Source organism: Pundamilia nyererei, unplaced genomic scaffold (genome assembly GCF_000239375.1).
Source record: "Pundamilia nyererei isolate P.nyererei 1_Seehausen unplaced genomic scaffold, PunNye1.0 scaffold00001, whole genome shotgun sequence".
Classification (NCBI taxonomy): domain Eukaryota; kingdom Metazoa; phylum Chordata; class Actinopteri; order Cichliformes; family Cichlidae; genus Pundamilia; species Pundamilia nyererei.
Genome location: NW_005187402.1, coordinates 4,820,918 through 4,838,613, shown reverse-complemented (window position 1 = coordinate 4,838,613; position 17,696 = coordinate 4,820,918). Strand labels below are relative to the sequence as shown.

At 42.7% G+C, this 17,696-nt stretch overlaps 3 protein-coding genes across 5 annotated transcripts in view; 1 reads left to right on the top strand and 2 right to left on the bottom strand.

Annotated features, from left to right (window-relative positions):
- The window catches only part of LOC102204030 (integral membrane protein 2A), a 6,450-nt gene extending 530 nt beyond the window's left edge, over positions 1–5,920 (top strand). Inside the window, exons 2-6 of the mRNA XM_005719520.2 lie at positions 81–218; positions 1,998–2,177; positions 2,276–2,386; positions 3,111–3,255; positions 4,672–5,920. Coding sequence (XP_005719577.1) covers positions 81–218; positions 1,998–2,177; positions 2,276–2,386; positions 3,111–3,255; positions 4,672–4,766 — 669 coding nt within the window. The 3' untranslated portion in view covers positions 4,767–5,920. The remainder of the gene's footprint in view (positions 1–80; positions 219–1,997; positions 2,178–2,275; positions 2,387–3,110; positions 3,256–4,671) is intronic.
- Positions 5,921–6,123: 203 nt separating this feature from the next.
- On the bottom strand, positions 6,124–11,617 carry gpr174 (G protein-coupled receptor 174). Of its 2 annotated transcripts, XM_005719518.1 has the most exons (4): positions 11,336–11,617; positions 10,901–11,078; positions 7,680–8,129; positions 6,124–7,100 (listed from the first exon to the last, which is right to left on the bottom strand). In XM_005719518.1, the coding sequence occupies exons 3-4, from the start codon at positions 7,977–7,979 to the stop codon at positions 6,300–6,302; spliced, it is 1,101 nt and encodes a 366-aa protein (XP_005719575.1). In that variant the 5' UTR covers positions 7,980–8,129; positions 10,901–11,078; positions 11,336–11,617; the 3' UTR covers positions 6,124–6,299. The 2 variants fall into 2 exon arrangements, with proteins under 2 accessions (XP_005719575.1, XP_005719576.1); XM_005719519.1 differs by lacking the exons at positions 10,901–11,078; positions 11,336–11,617 and adding an exon at positions 8,230–8,336.
- Positions 11,618–12,211: 594 nt separating this feature from the next.
- p2ry10 (P2Y receptor family member 10) lies at positions 12,212–17,142 on the bottom strand. Of its 2 annotated transcripts, XM_005719517.1 has the most exons (5): positions 16,662–17,142; positions 16,196–16,299; positions 13,896–14,123; positions 13,639–13,819; positions 12,212–13,357 (listed from the first exon to the last, which is right to left on the bottom strand). In XM_005719517.1, exons 3-5 carry the CDS (start codon positions 14,042–14,044, stop codon positions 12,509–12,511), a joined length of 1,179 nt encoding a protein of 392 aa, XP_005719574.1. In that variant the 5' UTR covers positions 14,045–14,123; positions 16,196–16,299; positions 16,662–17,142; the 3' UTR covers positions 12,212–12,508. The 2 variants fall into 2 exon arrangements, with proteins under 2 accessions (XP_005719574.1, XP_005719573.1); XM_005719516.2 differs by lacking the exon at positions 16,662–17,142 and having other exon boundaries at positions 16,196–16,648.
- Positions 17,143–17,696: the final 554 nt, after the last annotated feature.

The window sequence follows — 17,696 nt, the reverse complement described above, 5'->3', positions numbered from 1 at the left end:
CTGAATGTGAATGTCATGCTAATATGATGTGTGTGTGTGTGTGTGTGTGTGTGTGTGTGTGTGTGTGTGTGTGTGTGTAGGACCCTGAAGTGGCCTCTGCTCCAGTGGGCGCCGAGGGCTCCACAGGTCGCTGCCTGCTCACCTTGTTAGGCATCGCCTTCATCCTCAGTGGGCTCATCGTAGGGGGGGCCTGTCTCTACCGATATTTCACCCCAAAGGTGTGTGCGCGTGCGCTGCAGCTCATTCTTTGTGAATATTCTCTTACACATGTTACCATCTTTTAAAAGGGGGTTGCAAAGAGTGGGAGGGGGTCTTATGAAATCAGAATATTTGATTTTAAAAAAAGCATTTAAAATCTAAAGTCCTCTCAAAGTAAGTACCTGTATATGTGTGTATATATATATATATATATGTGTGTGTATACATTAGGCCATGATTGTGGTCTCATAACTGTGCATAACACTTTAATGTTGCAGATCCTTATAGTAGATTCATTTTCTGTCCATCCTCATGCACGTGAGGCACATGCCACCAGCTCTGCAAGCAAGTCACTGAAACGCGTAGAAAGTTAAACTACAACCCAAGACTATTTTACGTTATAACCTTTTCCAAATTGTTTCATTTTCACATTGCAAATACAGGTCAGTGAAATCACCATGCACATATTGTAAAGGTTGGGGGAGGGGGGGGGGGGCATCTGTGGGTCAGACTTTGCAGACTGCCTCTGGGAAATTAAGCAGCTGTATGAATTAATTTGGTTATCCACTGACGTTATCAGATATGTTTTCTTCCTGTCACTGTCTAGAAGTGATGAAGAATTATTAACACTGGTTTGTACCGTTAGAAAACAGAGTGCTATTGTTCACTCCTTTTCATGTTTAGAGAAAGTGCAGACTTCACCTTTTTTCCCCCCGTTTTTTTTTTTGCCGGCGGGGGGTTTTTGGGTTCATTGGGTTGGGGCACCCCCCCCCCCTTGCAATTGAGGCAAGGGGGGTTGGGGGGGAGTGCAGTGTGTGAAACTGTAACTGTCAGTATGTTGCTTGAGAAATTCTGATAAAATTGAGATTTCATCACAAGAATCTGTTGCTCTGAATTTTGTCGTGCTTTTGATCTCAGCTGTTTCCTCACTTCTAAGCTTTGAAACTGTAGTGACACATGATACACAGAAAAAGATAACAATGCAGCAAAACTCAATGGTCCAGTTTGTGGATTTGCACAGCATTGAAGTGAATCTTGGACTAAAGTGGAGAAACCCTTGCAAAAAGAATCCATATCAATAATAGGTGCTGCCCCTCTGTTCATTTTATTCTGTTTGAAAGTATGATTCTTTTGATTGGATGCTCTTTGCAAACAAAAGGTAAGAGCACTGGGTGGGCGGGGCTTCTGACATCTCAGCCAGAGCCAGTGTGCCATAATTATCAGCATAATTATCACAATTTGATTTGCAGGAAAATAAATGCCTCACATATGCCAAAAATGTTACTGGAAATCTTTATTATCAGTGCCATGTGGAGAGTGAGTGTGTAAACATAAGCTTAAAACCTGATATTAAAAGAAACTATGATCAATAGTCATGGAAAAACTGTAGGTTTGTTTGTGTAAACGTAGTCCTGCTATATGCTGTGATGTAACTGTAGTGAAACCAAGCAGAACATGCGTGCTTTGGCTCCCCCTGGCAGCCTGAGCTTCCTCGACAGCTGTGTGATTGTTTTTCAGTAGTTGGTGCAGTGTGTGAAACGTGAACTTTAGACAGGAACAGAACACACAGGTTCACAGCTGATATTGCAGATTCACAGTAATACCAGATGATGCGTCTGTGGTTGTAGAGGCAAATCCCAGCTGCACCGCTGGTTGAAAATAAAATAACTCTATTACGGTGCGTTTTCTTTCTTTTTTTTTTTTTTTTTTTTTTTGTAAAATGTACATAAGCAAAGGTTCCAGTGCCCCCACCTCACTTTACATGTTCTTAAGACTAAATGAGATGCATTCTTCATCAGAGGATGTATCATGGCGCGATGGAGTTCAGAGACGTGTCGTCCGGAGCAGAGAGCCAGCCTTACTACTTGCCGCGAGTGGAGGAGGAGGTGGAGATCTCTGACAACATCGCCGTCATCAGCGTCCCTCCTCCCCGCTTCAGGCCCGGAGACCCCGCTTACATCCTGCACGACTTCAACAGGGTGAGGATTGTGGACTCTGTCACACTTGGCGCAGCTCGGTGAATGATTTCTGCTGCTCTAAATTCTTTCCCGATGATTTCATGTGTGTGTGTGAGCAGAAGCTGACGGCCTATCTGGACCTGACTCTGAGGACCTGCTTTGTGATTCCCCTGAACACCTCAGTAGTTCTCCCCCCTCAGGACCTCATTGACCTGTTCTCACAGCTGATGGTGAGTACGGTCCCTCCTAGCAGCACCTGAAGACACAGATGAAAGTCCAGACTTGGATGACGGACAAACCGAACACATAAGTCTTGTTAAAGCTCATGCACACATAAGAAATTCAGGGATGTGTTGTCATTCCACAAACTGTCTGCTCTTTAATCCTTCTCAAATCTGTAATATCTTTAATTTGTACATATGAAGGTAGGTTTTAAATATTGGCTAAACTGTAAAGTTCCTGTAATTCAGTTTTCTATTATTCACTGGCAGAGACTAGCAGAGACTATGCAATAATATCATCTTAAGTGAAACGTAGGTTCTTGACAGGAAACTAAAGATGATAAATGAGCGACTTCCACCCACAGGCTTGTCCCCTTCTTCCTTTATTCATGCAGTAAACTAGAAGTATGCTGCATTTATACTGCATACTTGTATTCAAAAAGTCTCCATATTCAAATAGGGACTTTTTAAAAATCATTGATGTAGTGTTGGGTAGTTTTAGCATGTGAAGGTGGAAAAAGCTTGGCGGAGTTTAGTTTGCTTAGTGAGGAAATCAGGAAATTTCAACACTTGGTGTAGAGTTGTTTCACAAATCTAGGGATGTTTCATCACCTTTTTTTAAAAAAAAATTTATTCAGTTTTCACTGATCTGTTTTATCTGGTGGAAGATCAAAAGTAATTTTTTCATTTAAAAAGGTGCCCTGACAGTCTCATGCTCTGGTCTTTGTTCCAGTCTGACTCTTACCGCAGCTACCTGGTGCACGAGGACCTGGTGGTGACGGAGCGCATTGATGATGTCAAACCCCTGGGCTTTTATATCCGCCGTCTTTGTGATGGAAAAGAAACGTACAGAATGCAGCGCCGTGCCAGCCTGCCAGGTATAGATGTGATGGAAATGTAAAACCTCTGATTAACGTGCAGCTCTGTGGCAACCCCTCGGAAATAGGGTGCAGACCAGAGGAACTTGTGTATATAACATGCATGTCTTTAACTGTATTAAGCTGTAATATATAATCCTCTTTAATCTTTATATTACTTAATTATATTATTTAATCTTTAATTACGACATCACTGCTGTTATGCAAGATTTTTTTGCTTTACTCAGCAAGTGCAAACTAAAAAGTTTGAGTTTGCAACTTTTCCATCCTGTACTTGTCTCGTATTTTAGAAAGGAAGCTACTTGGCTGACATTAGCTCTTTCATGTTTTTTTTGTTTTTTTTTTTGGTTGATCTGGTTATGGTTAGGATAAATAACCAGAACGTCAAAATTAATGTCTGTATATAAAATATATATGAAACTGGACTTTGTCTTACAGTTTCAGGATCATTTGCATTCATAGCTATGTGTAGAGCTGTTAAGTCATAAGCTAACATTAGCGGTAGCTAATGGTAATAAATAACCACACAGTCAAAATTAGGTCTTGTATTTAAAAGACGGATGCCCCCAACATGACTGTGCTCCTTAGTTTCAGGACTACAGGTTTGTAGTCATGAGTTAAGCTTTTTGGTAATACCGTGGTGCTGCTTAGTCATAAACTAACATTAGCGGTAGCTAATAGTAAGCCACACGATGAAAATTAGTGCTAGTATTTAAAAGACAGACCCCACCAACATGACTGTGCTCTTTAGTTTCAGGACTATAGATTTGTAGTCATGAGTTAAGCTTTTCAGTAATATTGATGTAGTAGTGTTGTAAAGTAATCAGCTAACATTATCGCTAGCTAAAAAATAGCCAGACCATAAACATTACTGTACTGTATTTCACACTGGTTATGTATAAAACTGTATGAGCTAGCTTGTTTAGCAGAGTGTTGGTGTAATTTACTATGATTTTATCTTTTGGCTAACAGAAACAGCTTTCAAACAAAATATGCTGACCACAACATAAAGGAAGCAAGCTGTCACATAATGCAGTTACAACTTTAGGCCTTCATACATTTCTGATGGTTGAGTTATATAAACATGTATCCCTGTATAGTTCTTATCAAGGATGAAGTTAGCTGCTGACATTGATAACTTTTTATTTACTAGGTACACATTAATATTGATTTTGGAGTCACTAATCACTATGGCTCAAACAGAAACTGCTGACTTATCAAGTAGATGCAGAAATTATACAGTGTCAAACACACTTTGGTTAGAAACCGAATAAGAGGACGAGTGTAAACAGGCACCAACCATGCTTGACACATCTTCCTAAATGTAGTTGTGTTTGAAATGTGTCAAACACGCCCACGGCTGAATATTGAGATGAATACTTAGCACTGCTGCTTATTTGTCTTTTTGTTTGTCAGGTGGAGGCATCCAGAAGCGCTCTGCGGACGAATGTTTCACCATCCATCACTTTGAGAACAAGTTTGTGACTGAGACCCGCATCTGCAAGGCTTAAGCATGAATATAGGTCATAGAGAGCGAGAGAGGGTAGGTGGGAGTGGGCGGTGAAGGGAACAGCAGAAAGTTACTTCTGTACAAAACTCTTTCCAGTTTTTGCCTCCCCTGCTTTTAATCTAGTGTTGAGTGAATTTAAGTTGCAGCATTAGAGCCTAGCCCCCTTCTCCTCTGATGTACTCCCTCTAACCCGTGATAGGTCACAAGTGCGTAAGTATTCATTAGCTAGTCTTGTACTGGTTATTACTTTAAGTCAGTAAGCTAAAGTTAGATATACAAGTTTCATTTATTACGTTGCTTTCTGTTTTGTTGCTGTAGTTTCCTGCAGACAGATCTTATTGATGTTACTATATAACGACACATCCGCCTCATCCAGAGCAGAGCTATTAGTCATCCTACTGAATATTCTAGTGAGATCATATTAGGCGTGTGTTGCGTCAACCTCCTGTCGCCGCTCTGACCCGGGTGCACGGTGCAGGTTCGACCAGGTATTTGTATTCTGTTACAGCGTGATATAGCACAAGTCAGCATGGAGATGTCTGGTACAGTATACGTGTAACATGCTTGTCCATGGATGGTAACGCAACGCTCTCAAGTCACCACTGTTTGTAGATATCCCCCACAGTGCTGCTGTGTGATAACTTTAGTGTTTCTGATGGTCTCATACCTGATGGGAAACAGTCCAGCACCCTTACAATATATGACCAGTTTTTGTGTTTGTGTTTCAAGCTTCATGCGTGATCCTTAACCAGAGTGGTGAGCTAACGATGAATAAGCTAAAGGGAAATTTCACTTAATTTGACTTGAAAACAGTCGGTTATCTAATTTGACTATTATGTATCCGTAGTGTTATAACACGAGATGGCTCCCTGTGATCTTTACACACATCGTGTGCTTAAATGGAAAACAGTCGTCCTTGATTTCTGAAGTCTGTCGAGCACATTTTAAGTCATTTTTTTAGTGATTTCCTACTTGATGCCTGCACAGAGAGACAATCAACAGGAAGTGTGTTTGTAAAGATGGGGTTTCTGTCTCTGCTTTTTAATTGAATACTAGAAGATATTGGGGGGGGGGAAACGCCCAATGTTGTGTGCAACTACTGAACTGAACTCCACTTTGTTGTTTGAATAAAGTTGCATTTGTTTACCTACTGAACGTCGCAGTGGCTTTGTTATTATAATGGCGGTGAAAGCGGCACCAACACTAACCCTTTTATCATCCTGCGAAGGACATCGGGTTATCAAAACACTGGATCTGGAGGAAAACTGTCGCTGCGTTTCGGGGTTTTCCTCTCTTTCACTTGCTGACACTACTCGCCCTTCATCGAGGAAATGCAAATTGAGAGGGGAAAGGGGAAAAAAACATTTATTGAGAAATAAATAGGTTTAAAAAAATAACATTTTAAAACTCTACTTCCATATTTTCACATTCCCGTTTCAGCATAAATGTTATTTCCATAGTTTGCAGGAAGTTGAAGTTTGCATAGTCTTCAGTCTCAGTTAGTGGTTGCGGGGAGGCTGTCGCCACCAGAAGTTTAGTCCTCCTCTTCGTCCTGTTCTCCGGTTATACAGGACAGACGCCGGCTGAGATGTATGCTCTCCGGTATCTCTGGCTTGCTCAGTCGCCTCCAGAATTCATCAGTAGTGAAATAGTACATGATAGGGTCCAGGCTGCAGTTCAGGCTGGCCAGGCAGAGTGTGACCGGGTGACTTCGAAGAACCAGTTTCTGAAAGTCACAGCTGGTAACTTTCTTAGCTTTGACCATAAGGTCGAGAGGCATCGTGGCGTGGTAAGGTACAAAGCACACTAAGAAGACTACAGCACAGCTTAGTATCATCCTCAGCGCTCTCTTTTTCTCCCCTCTGTCAGAAATAGCATTTGCTGTATTTTCCCGAAGGCTCCAAATAGTCATGCACGTGCAGCCTAGCACCAAAACGAGAGGGACGAAGAAGCCGAACAGCTCTAGTAAAATCAAGAGGGCCCACATTGCCAAAGGACCGATATCCTTCCGCAGAGGCAGCTCCGTGAAACACTTATTTGTGTCGTTCCTTTCGGGCAAGGAAGGATCGTGTCTGAGCAGAGGGAATCCGAGGCAGACGGTACAGATGATCAGCCATATGATCCCACATATTAACACGTCTCCTTTTTGTCGACCCGAGTTGTACAACAGCGGACGCATGATGAGCTCACAGCGACGTATGCTGACGAAAACCAGGAAGTAGATGGAGGCATACATGTTGACGTACTTGAGATAGAAGCAGAACATGCAGAAGAAATACCCAAAGGGCCAGGAGTTATTCAGGTAGTAGTAGATCCGCAGAGGCAGAGAGAGCACCTGAGGAGAGGCCAGAGTGACAAAATTGAAGGCAGAGAACAGCAGGCAAACGCTGATGTACATATTTGCTCTTTGACGATGATGGTAAGGAGCTCGCTTGGTTATCTAGTAAACAGAAACATTTCTAAATAGATTTTTAAAATAAAATCCTCCCCGTTAGGCAGTTCATTGGAATAAAGAGATGAACTTCTGTAGTTGTTGTGTTCTATAATGGAAGTTTTTTCTTGTGGTTGGAATTCTCCCACAACTCTGCCAACATCTAAGAGTCATTTTGTTTTTTTGACTTCCTAATTTAGTACATGAAAGCAGAACAAAAACTAAAGAGGTCATTACACTAATTTGCTTTATTGCAGTTTTAAAACCGTATTGTAGGATCAGCATTACAACACTAAATGTAACTATTAGAGGCACGAGTAGTGTAACAAGTACTTCTTGCATGCAAACTTCTTCCCTGATTAAAGCTTGACCCCTGAGGACGGCTATGTGGTCACTTAACCACACAACCACATCATGTGATTTCACAGTAATGGTTTAAACTAGAAAGTAAGTGCCAAATACGACTGAAGAGGATTTTTTTACCTGCAGTAGGTCGGCCACAGCCAGGTTCATCATGAACACCACGGCCTTCTTGGTCTCTCTGATGTAGGCCCTGAACACCCACAGCGCCAGCACGTTACCCAGCAGGCCCGGTGCTAAGATCACACTGTACACCACGGCATACAAATGGTGCTGGTAGTCTATTATCTCACTGGTATTGGAGCAGTTCATATTAGGAGAACTGACATTCATGTCAGTGTTAAGATGAGCTGCCTTGCAAACCAGCAGGAAGCTTGTATCAGCAGAGCTGCTTGTAGTCCGGTGACGGGTTGGTTTGAGCATCCATGCCGCTGGTTACATCATGCTGCAGCCCGTGCAGCTGGTACTCTCTGCGGCATGTCAGACAGAGGAAGAGTGTCTTTTGTTTTAAGTTTTTGTCCAGCGCTGATGTGTCCTCCAGGCTTCTCTGCGATCCCCAAAGAGTCTGGTGGTCTGGTAGAGGAAAGAAAAGTAAGTTAAGTTAGTGTAGTCGGAGGTGGAAAGCGTTACCAGAAAGAGGAAGAAAAACAACTACAAGTTTCTGTGCTGTCACCTCACACCAAGAGGTTCTGTCTCTGCCTGTGTTTTCTCACACACTGTAGTACAAATCAGCTCTTGACAGCGACGCAGTTGAGTTTTAACTGCTTTCGCCCAGTGCAGCCTGGGGATATTAAAGTTACTGTTTTGCATGTTGCATAGATAGGCATCAGAATTGGAGAAGGAACCTTTTTAGATGAGACACAGATGACATTGTGCTCGGCGGCAGCACCTGCCAGCTATAATCTCCCATGTGTTTTTATGAATAACGTAATTAATCAATGATCCTTGATAGCTGTGTTTTTGCAGTGCCCTTTACAGCAAGCGTGCAAACCCGCAGAGAAGTCGGTAAAATCCCCCACGTGCTGCTTCACTGCCGAGCATTATGGTGCCTGCACTGAGTCTGTGTGAAATAACTACCGCGCAAGGCATCAAAGTGAAACTAGCGTGGTTAGCGCAGGCAGACCAGGCAACTGGTTAACAGCCCAGATCAAGGAAAAACCTGTCACTAAAGAGCACTTTGAGATGAGGAGCAGCACCGCGGGTGGTTTTTCGATGTAGGTGACGCCTGTAACGCGCTTCTTTTTTTCCCTCCTTCTTTGTGATACACACACAGAGCAGAAAATGAAAGTAATGGAGTTGAAATTTTAAAGCTTTTAGATGACCTTCAACTTAGATTATCTTCAAATGCTTTCGGTTCAAATGGAAATAGTAATGTTAGGGACTGAACGGCCTATAGGTGCACACACCCACAGCTATAAACTTTAGTGCGTATAAACCAGTTTAAAATTATGTTTTTTTACTTACTGTTGTCATCCTCTTTTTGATCAGCTTTTGTTTCTTGTTATCTTATTTCTAATGAGACTTATTAGACCCTAGCAAACCCAGGAACGATGTGGTGTTGTGATCTTCCACATACCTAGTACCCAGACACCTGCTATGCTCAAATAAACACCTCCATGTGTTTATTTCTGGCCTCCATTAGTACATTAATCCTCTATCAGTTTAAAAGGGACAATGTTTATCATGTGGACCCTTAAATCATACACTGTCTTCCTCCCTTCCCCCTCTCTTTAAGCTAGCTTTCTTCTGATTGGCTGCTCCTTGCAACCAAAAGGTTTGAATAGCTGGTGGGTGGAGCTGCTGTGCTAACCGCATTGGGATATTTTTAAGTGACATCATCCAGAGCAAAAAGCAGTGAAAAAAAGAACAGAAACTGTGTTTAGAGTATTCTGAAGCCTGAACTTTGACTCACAGGGATTAGTAATGCATACTCTGATGTCATTATTTGGAACTTTGGCCTTGTTTAGCACTATGAGAACACTATATATGTATGGCAGAATGTTAGCAATGCATATTAGACCTACTTTAACCAGTTTCAGGACATCTCAGGATCATTTATGAACCATTTTATCGATGTGAAAATGCAAATCAGCCAGTAAAATATTGTTCATATTTGACAAGAAACTTACTGCCACGTAAACTTCAGAAAAGCATTTTTTGTTTTGTTTTTTACACCTACTATACTCAAAACACGCAGCAAAAATTGTGTAGCTATTTTCGTGCGTGAGGGGGAAATGGCACTTGCCAAACACAAGACAAACAGTGGTTAACTAACTGCTCTTAGTTCTCTTTATGGGCTCCCTCAGCAGGTTTTTATACACGATATTCGCGTTCCTGTTGCTTAACTAAAAGAACGCCACATTTCTTTACAGGGAAATGACTAAATATAGTGGCACATTTGACTACATTTGAATGCATACATTTGGCTGCTAGCATTGCACTGCTGTTTCAGCTGCAACAGTAAAAAGATGGCACGGTTTGAGTATTGCCTTCTCACCCGTGTGTCTGCCCTCCCCTAAAGAGTCATGAGATAAATTCTGCGTTGGAGTAAAATGATTAATAGGGTGGACCTTTTTAGAAAAAAACAAAAAACCTTTATTTGGGAATATATTTTTACTTTCTTCAATGTTAAAGCTATTTATCTAAGACATTTACACTTTTTTTTGTTAGTTTGTACTCTTCACAGCTTGTTTTTGTAAGCGGTTACAAGCCAAAGAAGTTTAGGCAGCAGTCTTTTGATAATAACCTGTTTAGTAACTTGTACCTTTAGCAGTGTGTAAGTAAATGTAGCAGAGTGTAAACAGCGATCCCTGCCTGGGATGTACCAGTGTAAATGTATAAAGTAGTATTTGGGCCTGAACTTAATTCCTCACAATCATACACAAACAAACAGTGGAATTTTATTTGTAAAAAGGGGGGGTATGCTAAGCTTGGACTGCTTCTCAGCTCCCTGACTGCCTTTTATGCTCAGGCCGAGGCCCCAGTAGACCGTCAGCCCTCGGACTGCCTTTTAACTCAGTGACCGCTGACCTGTGTGTTACTGTTTGAAAAGGATTCTCCACTTATTACTCTCACTTATGCACGTACCATGTGCTTCCTTCCAAGGCTGTGTGTTGATTTGTATGATGTGCAAAAGGCCAATCTGTGACAAGCTCTCATTTCCTTCTCGCAGTAGAGGCTTTAACATGTATGTACAGGAGTCAAACCGAGACCATCTGTTGTGAAAGTAACATGTTTACGGTAACGAGCGTCGAGATCAAGCTGAAATTTCCATCTAACCGAGAGAAGTGAGCTGTTTTTAAAAAGATAAAGCTAAAAAGAAAAGGCAAGTGCTGCTCCCCTACCTTAGGACTCAGTAGTTTTCATCAGGTCTTGCCAGTGGAAACACATAATCTCATCTGCTGTGATTCACCTCCGTCTGTGGGCTGCTGGCATGTAAGCAGCTTTCTGAAGATCTGACCTCGTGTTTCAGAACCAAAAACGCTGCCGGTGAGCATCGGGGTCCCTCCACGTGTGTGTGCCCTGTTCAGATACACAAGAAAATATGCCGTGATCTCCAGGAAGTCCACTGACACATAAAGACCAGACACCCCAATACTGGCCCTCACACACACACACGCACTTCAACATAACAGGCATTCCACACACTGGAGAAACAGACAAGGTCCCCCATGAGCCATGACTCCACATAGAAAGCATCCACACACAAACCCCCACACACTCGCTACTTTCTCCGAACACTTCTGAACATTATTAGCAATTAATAATCATCCTCTCACCTCTGTCTTTAAAGATGCTGGAGAAACGAAAAGCTGATAAGACCGAGGCGTCAGATAAAAAACTCCATCCTCCTTTCTCCTCCTCTAACACTCTTTAATTTCAGCGTCCCGCCTCTTTCTCTCTCTCTGCCTCTCTCTTTCATTCTACCTCTCTATCTATCTTTCATATCCATTAACTTTTGTCTTCACTCGTACTCTTTCCTGTTTTGATTTCTTATCTATCACTCGTTGCATGTGTGTCGCCCGTCTGTGTGTCTGCTGTTCTGGGGATTTTAGCGCGCACACACACACACACAGACACACACACAGAGGGCTTCCTGTGAGCGTAGGGGTGTGGTTTACAAGAATTTTCTTTTGACACTTCTGCTATTACACTCTTAGTTGCCATTTCCTCGTGGACAAAGTCAACACGTCAACACGCACTTTTTTTGTTTTATTGACAGGACTTCAAAAATAAATCAATCAAAAATAAATATTTACACCAAAGCCACGACGCAAACTTTCACAAGTTACAATGTGACACTGTCAGAAAGCAAACGCTACACTTTGATGCGTGTGAGAACAGAGAAACAAGAGGCAGGTGCATTTTGGTGGATGATTCATTCTTGGTAGATTTCCTTAGGTGGGCTGCATTTGTGCGTCTGGGGGCTGATGTAGACTCAGAGTTGGCTCAGGCTTGGCCTGTACAGATGGGTGGGTGGGGGGGGCGCCTGACAGTTACTGGTTTCAGAGCTGCTGTAACTGCTGCCAACTGCCTTCACCACTTTGCATTCTGAGAGGAAGTGAAGCAAAAATGAGCTGGCACCTGTTTTCACATTTTACCTGAAAGAAAAAAAGTCCAACTCGCAGTGAAGAAACAAACATCAGAGCCAGAGATGAGACTTAAAGCTTTTAATGGGAGTGCATTTCACATACAGCTTTTATTACATAGCTTATATCAAGTTTTATACACACAAACTGAAACATTGGGCAGCGTTTACGATACTGCATGTTGGAGGGTGTTTTCTGCTTGCTTTAGAGGAGGCGGGCTTCACACAACTCAGGTCAATGTCTTTTGGGTTGTTTGTGTTCAGACAGCTGCAACATGTCAGCTGATCATATCCAGCTTGGACCCGGTGTCAGTCGGCTTTAAAGTTCAACAGAATCCTTCATGGACTTTTCCTCTGAGCAATGCTACTCCCTGTATGAGGAGGTGCTCATGAGTCTGCTCTGCAGAGGACACTGGGTCGGTGATGTGGTTGGGGAGGAGATGGAGGACGAGAAGGAGGAGGTGCGCCTTTTGAGGTGCATCCTAAACTCGGCTGTAAGAAAGTAATAAAGGATGGGGTTGAAGCAGCAGCTCAGGCCCGCCATGCACAGAGACACTGGGTGAAACTGGAGCACCACCCTTCTGACGGTGCAGCTGGACACGATACTCTGCTTCACCATCAGGTAGAGCGCGAAGTTGAGGTGGTACGGAGCGAAGCAGAACAAAAAGAGAATGAAGCAGCCCACCACCATCCGCAGAGCACGCCGCTTCTCGCCATTTGTGTGCTTTTCATTCGGTTTCTCCGCCTGGCAGTTGGAGGTGACTGAGTGGAGGCGGCTGCGTGCTGAGGAGTTGAAGGAGTTGTGCTGATCCTGGATCTGCTTCTCCTTGAGTGACCAGAAGATGCGGACGGTGCTGTATGACATGCATGCTAGAGGGATTAGGAAACCACACGCCTCAAGAAAGACCAGCATGGTGATCGTCAACGAGAGAGGAGGATGGCGCATGGGCAAGTCTTTAAAACAGCCCGCCGAAGTGGCGTTGGAGTCTAAACTCTGTTTGGTGACACCTAAGGGAAACTGGGCATGGGTGCTGTTTAATGCCACTTCATTTTTGCTACTGTTGTTGCTACTCCGCATCAGGATAAAGGGAGAGCAGCTCAGACCAACCACAACCCACACTACAAAGCTGATCAGCAGGTCATAGCGACGCCGCCACCTTCGAGCCGTGAACGGCTTCTGCAGGAACAGACACCTCTGCATGCTGATGCACACCTGAAATCAGAGAGAAATGAAAAGAAGCTACTTTGTTATTTATTCTGAGGCACAGGAAGCAAAGCAGTTCCAAGAAGGAAGACAGAGGCTTTCATTCAAATCACTTTCTGCTTTGGAGTTTAATTTTTAAAACAAAAACAACAACAAAAGTGCTTTGTACTGACATTTGACTGATTTTCAATGTAATGAAAACTAGAAAGATCTCATTTGATTATCCTTGTTCCCTGTGATGAGCATTATCAGGAAATTCAAGGCTTGCTTTCCCTAAACTGCCTGCTTACCAGGAACATTATAGCGGCGTACATGTTGAGATATTTCAGGTAGAAGCAGAACAAGCAGAGACCGCGTCCAAAGGGCCAGGTGTGCGTGAAATAATAATAGATCCTGAGGGGCAGAGAGAGGATGTGGGCCAGGTCTGCGATCGCCAGGTTTATCATGAAGATCACCGCCTTGGTCTTCTTGCTGTTAAACGGCACATACAGAGAGTTAGTGAAAACATACCTGAAAATCTAAAGGTGTGAACTTGTATGAGTGTTACCTGATGTATCTGAGGAGGACCCAGAGTGCAGTGGTGTTGAGCAGCAGCCCGGGTATGAAGAGAATCAGGTAGAAGTAGGTGTATATCACGTCCATTTTCTGATTCCAGACCGTTTCATTGTAGTTGCATTCAGTCATATTGGTGACCATATTTCTTTTTCCCTCACAGTGACACCGATGATATAGCCAAGCGTGCCTTTCCTTTGATCATAATTTTTACCTTTGACAGCTGAAAGGCAGAGGAGAACTTGTGAAACGTCCGATGCACATACACGTTGCGCTTTATCTTTATTTTCATAATTTGCCCTTAATGAAAATCTCATAGCCTGCGCGTGGAAAGAAAAAAGCTGAACAGTGCTTCATGTTTCCCGTTATGTTGTTGTGAAAGTTGAAACTAAAAGTTTGCTTTGAAAACTGGAATCAGCAGCTGCCAGAGCAACAGTCAACGGTGAACCTACATTTTCACTTTGGCAGGTGTGAAGCCTCCTGCAGTGTGACACATACTTTGTAGCTTTAAACCCAGTTTAACACAGAAATGCTCCAAAAAACAAGAGCAACTGCATACTGGTTTAATTCAAATCCAATTCAATTCAATTTTATTTATATAGCGCCAAATCACAACAGCAGTCGCCTCAAGACGCTTTATATTGTACAGTAGATTGTACAATAATAGATACAGAGAAAAACCCAACAATCATATGACCCCTTAAGAGCAAGCACATTGGTGACAGTGGGAAGGAAAAACTCCCTTTTAACAGGAAGAAACCTCCAACAGAACCAGGCTCAGGGAGGGGCGGGGCCATCTGCGGTGACCGGTTGGGGTGAGAGAACTGAATGACTGCAAACATCTATATGTAAAAAAGTATCAAGTGTATTTAGATGAGATGATGTAACCGTTGAGTCTAAAAGTGAATGTTAACAACTCATTAAAGGGGCATTCCATGAATTCAGTTCATCCACTTTCATTCGTTGCTGTTGCTCCTGACATCATCATCCTGATGATGTCATTAGCACTACAGGAAAACCACTTTGCAACCCACCTCAGCGATCCCTTTCATGCTGCAACATCAACACCTGCTCTATCCTATGTGCTACTCCTCGTTTCACCTCAGTGTGCACATGGAAAGGCAGAGGGAGGTGTGTCCTCCTAGATCAGCTAGAAATAAATTGCTACAAGTAGAAATATCAGTCTTCCTTCACTATATTTGTTCCTTACTGATCAGTCAGGATATCCCCACCTTTTTTCTTTGGGGCTTGTTTGTGGGAATTTCTAAACAGATTTTGAAGCAGATGTAGCTGCTCTCTGGAGATAAGTGCCATAAAGTCTATTGGACTGGTAAGCTGCAGACCCAGATAAAAACAAGGTGTCATAAAGCAGCAGCCAGCAAAACACAGAAAAGGCTTGCACTAATGGCATATAGCAAAATTACAACAATTTTCTATATGAAGTAATTTTGGTCATCACAGCCAAGCTAATATGAAAAAAAAATGATTCAGTTAGATTTTTCTCCCCATTCTTGTGTGATGGTTAATTGTTTAAATTATGTGTTTTTATATGAGAATGCCATGAAAAAACTGTTAAAGTGAAAATAAATCAAAAACTGCTTAGGACGGCAGCAGGAAGTGACCGGAAGAAAGATCGGGGACTGGCTCTGCTTATCACGGGAGGATCATCCTTCCTCTAACATCATTATAAGTCCGCACCCTTTCCTACACTAGGCCCACGAGGGGAACACAGTAATAGTGGTCGTTTTTTAAACTGCTTCACCAGATTCAGGCCTGTTTAGACTTGTCTGACAGCTGCTGAGACTCTCAGTTTAAAAAAGCTCCCTGATGATGCCTGTACGATAAAGAGTTGTGTAATACTATCTGAGGAGTTGTGCTTAAGGAAATTACAGAAACCGAGAATTCATTTTCATGACACACCATGAAACACGTGTAAAGAGTTTCTTATATCTGTTAAACGTGCTAACATAAAATATCAAGTTGATATGATTAAATATTGGTGATACAGTAACTGGTGATTCGCTTTAGCCAACATTGAAACAAAAACAACAATAACGATAACTTTTTTTTTTCAGCGTATCAGAAATTTCAAAGTCTTTATATCTTGTGACACAAAAGCTTTCGTATGCACACGGCGACACATGTACATTTCCAGATTTAAGATTAAATGCAAAGTGAAAGCACTAATAACAGTCCGTTAACATCAGCAATATTCAAAGCATGACTCTGACCGCAGGGCACAGCAGCATGACGCCCTCACAGACATGTCTACACAAACAAACACTGTGTCAATACCTTGTTTCTTGTGCCTCTAAATCACCCGTATAGGCAGAAGGTAGAGGTCAGAGCCAGGAGCGACCGCGTGGAGCATCGCGCACACCTTCTACAAAGTCCTCGCGCTGTGCAGCAGAAAAAGGAGTCAACAGATGCTGAAAGAAGAATCTGTCAGCGCACTGCAGGTGAAGACAGCATGAAGCTGATGGTGATGTGATATGAGAGTGTTTGCTGGAGGTGGCGGGATCTGGTGTCACTTGTTCTCTGACTCAACTAGCTGCCAGTTTTGAAGGGAAGGGGAAGCTCTGCCCTATTGCGTTTGAGTGTTTTTCTGCAGTTTGCGCCGTCGTCACTAGTGCTTAGCAACGCACGTAAGAGCTAAGACGAGCAGAGTTGGACACACATGTGGTTAAACCAAATGGCAGCAGGAAAAGAGGTTACGCTGAAAAAGCACAGGCAGATGCAGACACATGCTTGTTTTTCTTACCTCAGAAATTTCTGAAGATTTTCAAAAGATCTTTTCAAAGGTGATCTGGTTCGCAGACGCAGCAGATCCCGAGGAAATCAGCCCTCTTCTTTAGCTTCTCTTCTTTGCAGTCTGTATTTAAATACATCTACAGTGCAACACTGACGGTGTAAAAGTTGTCTCAGTTCACTGACAGCCGTTGTGACCAAAATAACTGCACTCATCTGCTTCCCCGTTCAGATTCTGTACTTCCGTTTTTAAATCATAGTATTTATTCAGCAAAATGTAGGTTACCTGGCTCCTAGTCCTCTAAAAATTAAAAAGAAAAATTAAATAAAAAAGCTGCATTTGTGTGTCCTCTGACACTGAGCAGTAGCTTTTAGGCTTTGTTCTTGTGGTTATGGTTTTCGTTCACGAGGCCTAGAGAAAAAAAAGAAGGAAAGCCTTCACGTGCTGTAGAAATGTTTAACCACGCTTCAGCTTTATGACATACACTCGCCATCCTGTTACTTTCACAGCATGAGGCCACACCCAGAGAAAATAACTTGATAACACTTCCCATGCTTGCCCCAGCTGCTTTATGGCTTCTCTGAGACTTCTACAGGGCTGACAAACAGGTGACTATAAAGCCCAAAACAGGAAAATAATCAGCAAACGTGGAACGTGGTCTGTGGTCAGTCTGTCTCAAATTAAAAATTGCTGTTCTTCCAACGTGTTGCCACTAGATGTCAGGACAAGCCACTGGTCATAAATGACTGAGCCATGTGCATTTTTCTCTTCTAGATTTAGGGCAGACTGTTTCTTTAACAGGCGTGCTCGAACGGTAAACATCTGACTGTTATCTGTTCAAAAAAATGGAAAAAAAGTGACGCAACACTCTTGGAATGAACCACTCGGGGGGGGTGAAGCTCATGCATACCTCTACACTCCCACTGTTCTTATTTCCTGGTTTTCTTCTCTCCTCCTGCTACCCTTGACCCCAAATCTGAGAATCCAAAGACTGCTGCCCCTCTGTCGTTCTGCTGCTAAATGCTCCCATCATTCACACAACCAGAC